This window comes from Vespula pensylvanica, chromosome 20 (genome assembly GCF_014466175.1).
Source record: "Vespula pensylvanica isolate Volc-1 chromosome 20, ASM1446617v1, whole genome shotgun sequence".
Classification (NCBI taxonomy): Eukaryota; Metazoa; Arthropoda; class Insecta; order Hymenoptera; family Vespidae; genus Vespula; species Vespula pensylvanica.
The window spans coordinates 2325268-2336401 of NC_057704.1; the positions used below are offsets into that span (position 1 = coordinate 2325268).

General features: G+C 33.3%; 1 protein-coding gene across 6 annotated transcripts; it reads left to right on the forward strand.

The window, feature by feature from the left end:
• Positions 1–255: 255 nt before the first annotated feature.
• Positions 256–10878, forward strand: LOC122636160. 6 transcript variants are annotated; one of them, XM_043827122.1, is made up of 10 exons: positions 256–1765; positions 2119–2563; positions 2644–2786; positions 3909–4120; positions 6710–8449; positions 8783–8985; positions 9286–9630; positions 10055–10057; positions 10257–10337; positions 10456–10878. In XM_043827122.1, the coding sequence occupies exons 2-10, from the start codon at positions 2270–2272 to the stop codon at positions 10654–10656; spliced, it is 3222 nt and encodes a 1073-aa protein (XP_043683057.1). In that variant the 5' UTR covers positions 256–1765; positions 2119–2269; the 3' UTR covers positions 10657–10878. The 6 variants fall into 6 exon arrangements, with proteins under 6 accessions (XP_043683057.1, XP_043683058.1, XP_043683056.1 ...); XM_043827123.1 differs by having other exon boundaries at positions 256–896; XM_043827121.1 differs by having other exon boundaries at positions 256–2563.
• Positions 10879–11134: the final 256 nt, after the last annotated feature.

Below are 11134 nucleotides of genomic sequence, written 5' to 3' on the forward strand. Positions count from 1 at the left end.
ATATATATATATATATATATATATATATATATATATATATATATATATAAGAGAAAATAAAAAAAAACAATAAATAAAATAGTAATATCTATAAATGAAGTTTTGCACGCGCACATTTGTGTACGTGCATATATATATTTATAAAATTCACGAGTTCGCAAATGTTATACAATTTTGATAAAAAATGAATTTCGTCCATTTTATTCTAACAAGAAAAAGAAAAAGAAAAAAAAAAAAGAAAAGAAAAAGAAAATTGCTTCGAAACTAATTCGCATTCGGATACGTTCTTATATATGTCGAGTTGCGCACAAACGTAGCGCTGAAAGCATTTCAAAGCAATTCTAGGCAGTATAGAACAGCGAATACGTTCAGTTGGCGTCGCGACGTCACGACTAAAGGGTCGTAGGATTCGTGTACAGAGAAGGACTCGATAACATTTCTCTCGTTTACTTAATACCAAATGAAAAGTGAAAGAGAAATATAGAAAAAAGGAAGTATTGTAGAAATATCGAAAGACATTGTAATAAAAGATATTCGATTAATTCTAATCGGTAAATCAAATAAAATTATGGCCAATCGATTCGAGGAAAACACTGGTACAGAGGAATCATTCTAGAAATACCTATATCGAAAAAATTTCTCTTTTAAAATGAACAAATATCAAATGTCAACGAGTGTGTATATATATATATAAAAACAAATCCAGTTTACATAAGTCTATTTTGTTAGATCAAAGAAAAAAAGAAAAGAATAAAAAAAACCTAATCGTTGACAGTACTCGATTTCGTGATGCTCCAATCGTGATTTTGTGTTTTGATCTTGTGACATCCCAATATCCCGACAAAAGTGTTCTTTTTTCGTCAATTTTACTTCTAACAAGGAGAAGAAACGACAAGGTTGTTTTGTTGCAACTAATGAGCAATATTTACAACTTATTATTTTTATGGGGATTCTAAAGAAAAAGGATGGGAGGAAAGATCAGAAACCTTTATACGAATCGTTCATGAAGATAAACCAGAAGGACATACTTACGTTTGATAGTGTGCCAAATCTTCCGGGAAGATTAAAAATTGTTCTTTAATTCGACGGAACTATATATATATATATTTTTTTTTTCTCCCTCTTTCTCTCTTTCTCTCTTAAGCAGATCGTTAGTCACGTGTTATTTGATTTCATTGAAAATAGAGAAGAGAAACAAAGAAGACAAATAAGAAGATATATTATATTTCAAGCATATCCAATCGATGAAATTTCAACGAAAATTTCGAATTGAAGACTGTCTATTTGTGACATATTCTTTTTATAAAGAATTTAAATTATACATTTAATAAAAAGTGAACTTTTATTTCGTTTTTGTCAGCGAGATATGTATATTTCTGAAAAAAACGAAAAAGAAAAAAAAAGAGAGAGAAAAAAAGGAAAAAAATCGAGTGATATTCGACACCATAGATATTCGTTCGGTTAAGATAATCGATGAAAATATTTATAAAATGTTCCAGGGTGTATTTTTTCTTAATAATTAAAAATCTCACAGAGCCACACGGCTCTATAATGTGTCCTGGTCCGAATATTTTCTTTTATGTCATCTAAATTTGTCGTTTCGCTTTCACGGCGTTGTGGTATATTTGTTGTATGAATCTGTTGGGTCATCGACCTAGAACGATCTCATCGTCGAATAATTTTAGATAACGAAAGTGAATGAAATATTAGAAAAAAATAAATTCGATATTGGAAAAAGTTGGGCGCTTACATGAACCAAAATTAGGTACGAATTCAAGAAATTTAAACTTATATCTTACGATTATAAAATTTTTAATGAATTTTTCTATAAATTGATCCTTTTTTATAAATCAAACTTTTCATTCATAATAAATTTTTAACGAAATACTGATAAGATATTTTATCGATCTCGTCGATTATATGTATATTTATATATTTATACTTACGTTTTAAATATTACACGATAATACTTTGACGGATATTAGTTTAATGATATAGGTAAAAGATATTTGTTGTAATAACGTATGTAGTATCTATGTACTTACGTGTGCTCATCCAAGCGCGCGTAAACAGACGTATACATGTTATAAGTTAAAGACGTTAACTTACAAATTTCAGGAAATAACGATAGATCGAATGCGATGACGTTTTTAATTTAATACATTTTAACAAGAAAATACGAAGAAAACTCTCGATTAGAATAAAATTTGTATCATTAATCGAAAATATCACTGATAAACAAAAAGATATTACGAAAAAAAAAAAAAAAATGTCTAATTCACCCGGTATTAAAAAAGTACCACCAAGACCGAAAATCACTCTGCCGATTCCTGGTCAATATGGACGATATCCACAAACACCCGCGGGATACGTATCGACACCTTATAATCAAACACCCGCACCTATGACACCCGTGCCTGTAACGCCCGTTTCCGGACAACCACAAGTATTTTATTCCAATAGAGCTAGCGAATTCGTATTTACACAATTCAAAGGAATCAAAGACTTCACAAAATCTGGACTTAGTGTAGGCGAGAGAAGTGTTTTTTGGTTATATGAGAAGGTAATATTTTAATGTGCAAAAATTGAAAATTTAGAAAAAATTATTTTTCTTTTTTGTCAGAAATTATAAATTTTTTATAGGTTAGCTCCTGGAGTAAACGATGGTTCACCCACATATTTTTAGTCGTTATTGTATTTTTGTATAGTGTAGCCGGAGCAATGATTTTCATTACCATCGAAGGAACCAACGAAGATATATTTCATCTCAATATACGTCAAGAAAGGTAAATGTTATGTTAATCGAAGGAAACAAAAAAGAAAGGAAAAAAAAATATATAGAAAAGAGGAAAAAGAAACAAGAACAAAATTCGGAGTTGAAATGAAAGCTTTTTCTGATCTCTCTAAGATAATTTCAAAATATTATTTTTAATAACAAATCCAATTAATCGATTATTACTTTTAATTTTTATTTATATTTTTCACTTTTATTCTTTATTCAATAATGAAAATATAAAATATCACGAGAATTAAAATATTTAGTCATTCGCATTATGAAACATTAGATCAAATGATAGTCCTAGAAAATGTGGGACGATTAAAGTGTCTACTTTAACGGGAGAGAGAGAGAGAGAGAGAGGGAAACAAAAAGTAAAAGAAAAAGAGAGAATAATATAGCATAACATGTCGACATATATTTTATGTCTCATTCGAGATCTGTTCTGAATAATGTTCGATAATTATTCAAACAAGTGACTTTTTTCTTTTCTTTTTCGTAATTCAAATGAAAAATACTTTGTTGTCAAGATAATACAAACGCTATAGTTATATGAAACGCTCGATCGTGCGACATTGATAGATTCGATTTGCGCATCGCGATAAAACGATCTCCAAATACGTTTATATCACTAAGACTGTGACAACGGGTTAACTTCGATCGTAAGTTCGTGTAGATGACTATTCGCTACAATTTTATGTTACGATCGATTAACCTCAGAACGAAGGTCACAAGTTAAGTCAGAAACACGAGAATCCGACCCTTTTTACATTATATTTATCTGTAAGAAATTTTCCTTCGCGTGACATGAATATTATAAAGTTTTTACGCACGATATGTATTTACTTAGGTACTTATTTACTTACCATGGTCCAGCTATAATCTCGCTAACTATAGTTAACCTTTGTTAAATCACGTTTTTATAATTTTATCGATGAAAATATTACAAATTCTCGATATTCGACATGTGATCTTTGTATAAATTCATACTGAAGCATTTTATTTGTTTTTTACGTATTTCATTAATAATGAAATGGGATGAGGATGTAGAGAGAGAAGGAGAAGTAGACGAAGGGTAGTTCGGTTATAAAAACTATACTATAAATGTAACCTGTCGTTTTTACAATTTTAGAAACAAGACGATCGAACTGATTAGGGAACTCTGGGACGATGAAGTATTGGCCTCGGATGTGGAACTTTGGAAAGGAGGAGCCCGAAGGGAACTTATGAAATATGAAGAACACCTTTACGAATTCTACAAACTTGGCGTAATCGACCGTGGTGAGAAAGTCTGGACATTTTGGAACGCCGTTTTTTACTGCGGCACGATTTACACGACTATCGGTGAGTCCTATTCGAAATTTTATGGATCCTTTTAACAATTCGGTTTTTTCTACCAATTTTTCTAAGAGTAATAAATATTTTTTTTACATTCACTTACGCGATTATCGTTTAATAAATACGATGCGTCATTTTAAAAATAATATATGTTTCGGATTCATATATATATATATATATATATATATATATATATATATATATTGTTGGTTCGCATAGCTCGAGAATTGCATTCTTCTTCTTTTTGTCTTTTTTAGAAAAAAATTATGCGATTTGATTACAATTGTTGTCACGTCGAATAAATTAATAAAACGGTCGGTTATCGTACCTATCGGGGATGATCTCGAGATCATTTTGAAGATTTATATTTCTCTTTATAGCTACACGTTAATTCAACACAAGTTCGGGGATGGGGTGGGGTTGATTTGTTTACCCGCTGCCACACTAAATCTCACTCTACTGAAATATATATAAACGATGGTTAATAGATCGTCCGATGAGAAACGTAATTTTGTTACAAGAACTCCATTTATCTTGAAATAACAATCGAGAATCAATTGCCGGGCTACAAAATGTTAGCGCCGCCTTCGATATGAACTTTTCCCGTGAATCAGGATATATAAATTATTTTGGAATGTTTATATATTTTTACATCAAACATATATACTTACATATACACACTAAATATATTTCGAATGTCGAGAGAACACCTTGCCCACGCATACTATTTCGAGTAGCTCACATTACGTAACGAAAAACTAGAGAATTGAGAGAAATAATCAAGAGGAAGGGGGAGGAGAAAAAAGATCGTGCTTAGTCTAAAATTTCGACTTGACACGTGTTTGAAATTTTTCTTAGGTATTATCATAAACGTTACTGAACAATGAATGATCTTGTCGAAAAGAACGACTAAGAGATGTTATATTTCGTTTAAATGAACAACGAAAAAGGAATACCAAAGAAATCGTCAAAATCCTGACTTTCTATGTTCTAATCGTCTTTGGAATAAAGAAGAATAAGAAACAAAGTATAAGAAACGAAGAAAAAATAAGAAACAAAACAAGATGTTCAAACGTGAAAAAATAGATTCTTCGACCTACATGTACAAAATAGTTGTGTCATCTAATCATTTATTTATTTGTGTATGTATATATGTATATGGCTATTTTTCTGAAAAAAAAGAACCGGGTCAAATTACTCGGGCACAATAAGCATTCAAGCATATATTTGGTCATCTTCCAAAAAAGATGTGACCTCTCTTTATTTGCGTGTGTCTTGGAAGTGTCTTTAGCGAGTCATCTTTTTGAGGAGAAAGAGACAGAGACAAAGATAGATAGAGAAAGAGAGAGAGAGAGAGAGAGAGTGAGAGAGAGCGAGAAAGAGAAAGAAAGAAAGAGACAGTCAGCGACATTTTATACAACTATTTCGAGATACGGCGCCATCATTTTCTTGATGCCTATTTTAAATTGATATATAAGTATAATAATATGTCACAACGTACATACATACATTAAATTTAACGAAAATATAACGACTTTTCTTTTGAGAGATGTGACGGCAAAAAAGAAAAAAAAAAGAAATACAAAAAAATTATTCCTGAAAATTTCTAGAAAAAATAAAGAATGAATTCTACTACTTTAGTTCTAGTTAAATAAGGAAAAGAAAAAAAAAAGAGAAACAAAAAGATAATTAATATTAAATTAATATTAAAACGATAGTTTTAAAGATGATTACCACATGGAAAAAAAAATACTAATTAGCGGTGTTACGCTAAAAAAAATATATATATATATGGTAAATAAATAAATATATATATGATATGATGTGTGAATGATATATATATATATATATATAGATATTGATATAAAATAATATAGCAATTTGCAATAATAACGATAATATAAATAATATGATAGCAAGTCATCCTATACCATAGAAAAATAACAAAAGTATAATGTAAAGTGTTAGACGTAAGTTATCGGGAATTAGGGGGAAGGATAGCACGTGGCGCCGGCGCTCTTCGTCTATCCAGTCGAAATGCCGCTACGTAAAACGAGTTGCGGTACATACAGGCGCGGCATCGCGACGCCAGGAGAGAGAGAAAACCGGAGAACACAGTTGTGCGTCAATTGCGCCAATTCGAGCGGCGCTCGATAAACTGACGACGACGACAACGACGACGACGACAACGACGACGACGACGACAACGACGACGACGACGACGACAACGAGTTAACGCGCTGCGTCAAAAGTAACATCCTTTTCTTCTACCTAGCTAGCATTAGCACTAGCGTTTTCTTCGAGCTCTCGCTAACGTTACCAGTGGTGGTGCTGGTGGTGGTGGGAGCAACCTCCGTTTTATTTCTGTCTTTCGCTCTACGTGCACGTAACAAATCGAAAGAAACTAAAGATAAGAGACGACTGGTTAAAATCGCGATCTCGTTTTCTTTCTTCTTATTAATCCTTAACTTCCATTCTATTTTATTTCGTTCCATTTTAAATTCGTTATATTTTTCTTTTTGTCTGAGCTTTTCCCCCGCCTGTTCACCCCTTCCCTAATCTGTTAATAACAATCACGTGTCTTTCCACAAGAAGCACACACAGTTACGACGTTTCTCGTCGTTGACGAGTTGTCGACGATGGAGGATAGTTACACGGTCCACCGACGTCGCAAAGCGGCGGCAAAGAGACGTGAAAAAACACCGGAACCCTCGTCGAGAAGTCAACTCGTTGAGACATCCGAGGATGAGGAAGAGATTAGGAGAGCAAGGATGGAGAAGATGGCTGAGGACACCGAACGTATGGAAGAGATGGAAAAGGAGAGGAAGGTGAAAGGTCAAGAGAAGGAGGGACAATTGTACGAGGGTCAGGATGAGAAGGAAAGGACTCGTGAAAGAAAGAAAGTTACAAACGGTAAGAAGAATGTTACGAAACTCGAGGATGGCTCGAATGTTACTCGTCAAGAGATGCTTTCTTCGCAAGCAACAACAAGTCTTGTTACTCGTTCACGTGAGATCGATAACGATAACAACGTAGAACGGAATGTACAACAGGATATTAAGGTTGAGAGTAAAATAGAAGAGGGTATTGAGAAAAAGGAAACTCTGAGGATAAAGGAAGATGACAGCGAACTTATCGACACGAGGAAAGTCGAAAAACGAACAAAAAAAAGATCGAAGGATCGTATGATCGAAAGACATCAAAGATCAACGGATTCCAGCGAGGAAAAAAGCGAGACTAGCCCAAGCAGATTAAAGTCCTCTGAAAGTGTGAGACCGAGAACGAGGAAGTCCATTGGGAAAACTCGAACGAGCGAGGGTGATAAGTCCGTTCGTGAGAAGCACTCGTTCGAAGCGAAAATTCGTCCTAAGGATAAGCCCGAGAAAAAATCTTTACAACAACCCTCTGACCCCAATGAAAGTATCATAGAGGGAGCGACGATGAAGAAGAGCGAAAGCTTTCCACCCAGATCCCTGGAACGACAACCAGTCGTAAAGAGGTCAGCGACAGATGTTAAAAAACAAGTGATACCATTGAGTAATGATAGTCTAATAGAGGATTTTGCGAAAGCACAGCGCGAGTATTTATTGAGAGAACGTAGCATTTTAGATCCTGATCTACCAGAGGAGGAATATCAGGACGCTAGTGAAATTATGGCTATGAGAAGACGAAAAATTGGTATGATTCATAACGAGAGCGAACATCAAAAGATTATTAATTCGGTGAAAGAAGAGTCGGCAGATTCGAAGAAAAGTTCTTGGTTCTCTCGGTTCACATGGTTTTTATTCTTTTTGAGAAAGAAAAAAACTGATAATTCCGAGGTAGAAAAACGCGAAGACATTCCGCAAAATGAGTCAACGCAAGAAATAAATAATTCTGAGAACGAACGTAGGGATATACAAGAAAAAGTCACTTTCTTGGATTTCCTTCGTGCACTCAAAGACGTTGCATCCGAATTAAAGGCTTTCATGATTCAAAATCCTATAGAGATGCGGATAATAAGAAAAATGAGAAATCGTTGCATAGCTCAATTAATCCTAATTATGATATATTGCGGTCTTGGTGCTTTTGTTTTCCGATTTACCGAAGGCGCGTTTGAGACCTTTTACAAGTGCGGCGTAAAGAGAGTTAAAAGAGACTTTTTGGACAGTCTATGGAATTATAGTCACAATCTTAGAGAGGACGATTGGAAGAGCCTGGCACGAAGAAAGCTAATGGAGTTTGAGGAACAATTACATACCGCTCACGAGGCAGGTGTACACACGTATAGTGGACAAAGAAGTTGGACCTTCTTGAATGCTGTCGTATATTGTCTTACTGTGATCACCACTATCGGTGAGAAGACATTGATCTGATAAAAAAAAGAACGTGTCGAATATCAAAAATTTCCCGATCCGTGATCATGCAAGATTCATGATTAGAATCGAATTAGACTATCTCTAGATTTTATAATAGAAAACCAAAATGAATCATTAACGAAATTAACGTTATACAGATAAATTCGAAAACTTACAGGATTATTTCGTTTACGATAAACACAGGCAAATGGATGGATACATATATATGTGATCTATTTCGATACGATCGAATTCATAAAAAATTTGTCTATCTTTCCTCAGTGTTATCTACGATATTTTAATTAACAAATGTACATCTTTTTTGCCTTAGGATACGGTCATATCTCACCGAGCACTACAACTGGAAGAGCCATCACCATTGTTTATGCCATATTTGGTATTCCGATGTTTCTTATTTTATTGGCAGACTTTGGCAAATTATTCACACGCGGTATCAAGTTCCTTTGGGCATTCGTAAGAAGGCTCTATTACACCGGAAGTTGTCGAAAAGTTCGTCGGACCGTGCCTGTACAGGTGAACCAATATAATTTGTTTAATTATTCAAAGAGAAGGTATATACGCAGAATGTTCCCGTTTTATTCGATTACCTACTATCTATGAAAATTGTTTGTTACATCACAAAACATATAGCTTATAATAAATATAATAGATATAAGTTACATAAACTTATATCTTTATTATTATAATATTCATTTCTATTGTATTAATATTAATTAATTAAAGTAATACGTTCTGCGAATATTCACTCTTTCATTTAGCCGTTATTGATATTTTTTTACGAATTTACATTTCGATAAAAATTTGTTATAAAAGGAAGTTATGAAAGGCGTCCAACTCGTATACGATCTCGCGACGTTTAGAAGACCATCCCAAATGAACCCGGAAGATATAGAAGAGATTCAAAAACAACAAAATCAACAAGCTGTATTAAATATAGATGGCAATGCACCAGATACACCGGGAACACCGGCTATGTCAACGTTCGCAATAGACGATGAATTTAATCTTCCGATATCAGTGGCAATATTCATTCTTCTTGGATATATCTTCATAGGTGCTACGCTTTATAACGCGTGGGAGGAATGGGGTTTCTTCGAGAGTTTCTATTTTGTTTTCATTTCTATGAGCACTATTGGTTTCGGCGATTACGTGCCAAAGGTAACCATGATCTTTCTTTAGAAATTAAATCAAACTGTATGACATGACATAATACAATATCGACACATCACACACACACACACAGATTTACAAACTTTACAAATACATATTTACGTAAACAAAATGAGCATGGAAGAATTAATAATCTCTATTTCTATCCATTATTAATTTCTATAATAAGAAATTATATATGTTCTACGTATAATTGAGTCTGTACCATATAATAATTTCTATAAATTCCGAATGGTATGGCACTATAGAGAAAAGCCTGCATATCCGGCTTAATTTGCTTACTAGCATTCTAATTTTCACGTGAATGACATGAATGCATATCGTTTTTCCTTTCAAAATAATTCTCGCGTCGCTAATTTTAAATTATGGAATTAATTTCATTTCTACTTTTGTTTTTCACGGTGGTGTTCAGATGGTAAGATTTAAAAAAGAAAAATTAAAATGGACAAGCGTATGCTTTCCTCCTATAATTGCACTCATTTATCGCACATGCTTTTCCTAATAGTCACATAGAGCACTGTTTCATTCAATTTATATCGAAATTAATCTATAATAAATTATGATTGTTGAATGTTGATTTGATTAAATATTAACAGATTTATTGATTGATTTAGCATCCCATGTATATGATGTGTTCGATAATATACCTGGTATTCGGCCTGGCTCTAACTTCAATGTGCATCAACGTAGTACAGGTAAATATCATAAATGATGTATATTATCTATTTCTATTTGTTTAAATGATATTATATTAAACAAATCATATTAAATATATATATTTAAATATCGTCCTCGTAACACGTTGATCAACAGGTGATGCTGTCGGATTCGTTCAAGCAGGCAAGCCAGAAAATTGGTGCTACGATCGGGTTTGAAATCGCGGATGATGACGGATCAGTGAAACCTGCTCCACCACCACCGGTGGAAGTGGCAGACATTCATACCTCTATAAAAGATTCTGAAAGCGTTGAAAAAATAGCACCTAAAGCGAAACAAGAGGATGTAGATCTATAAGTTATGAAAATACTTTTAGATATGGTTATTCAAAAAACATTTAATTGATCTTACGTTCTTTCGAAAGAGCTTTAAGTGCAAATTCCAATTTTGAAAAATTATAATTCTCTGCTTGCTTGATCAGATGGATTTTCGGCTTTTATTATTACAATAAATATGTATATGTATTGTGTATGCGCGCGTGTATGTGCGTATGTGTGTATGTATGTGTGTATGTTATGTATGTATGTATATATATATATGCATGCATGCGTGATAACGCGATATTTATATATGAAACAGAAAGATATATTCGCTTTCTCGTTTAAAATAATGCACTTTTTTATCGAGTAAAAAGAAGCGAGAAAGAAAGAAAAAAAAATGAAAAAAAAAATGAAAAACAATTCTGCACAATGAGAGCGGCCTTATCGTCGTCGTCGTCGTCATCGTTCTTTCGCTTAATTAATTTATAAGAAAAAAATGATAAGAGGGGCATGTC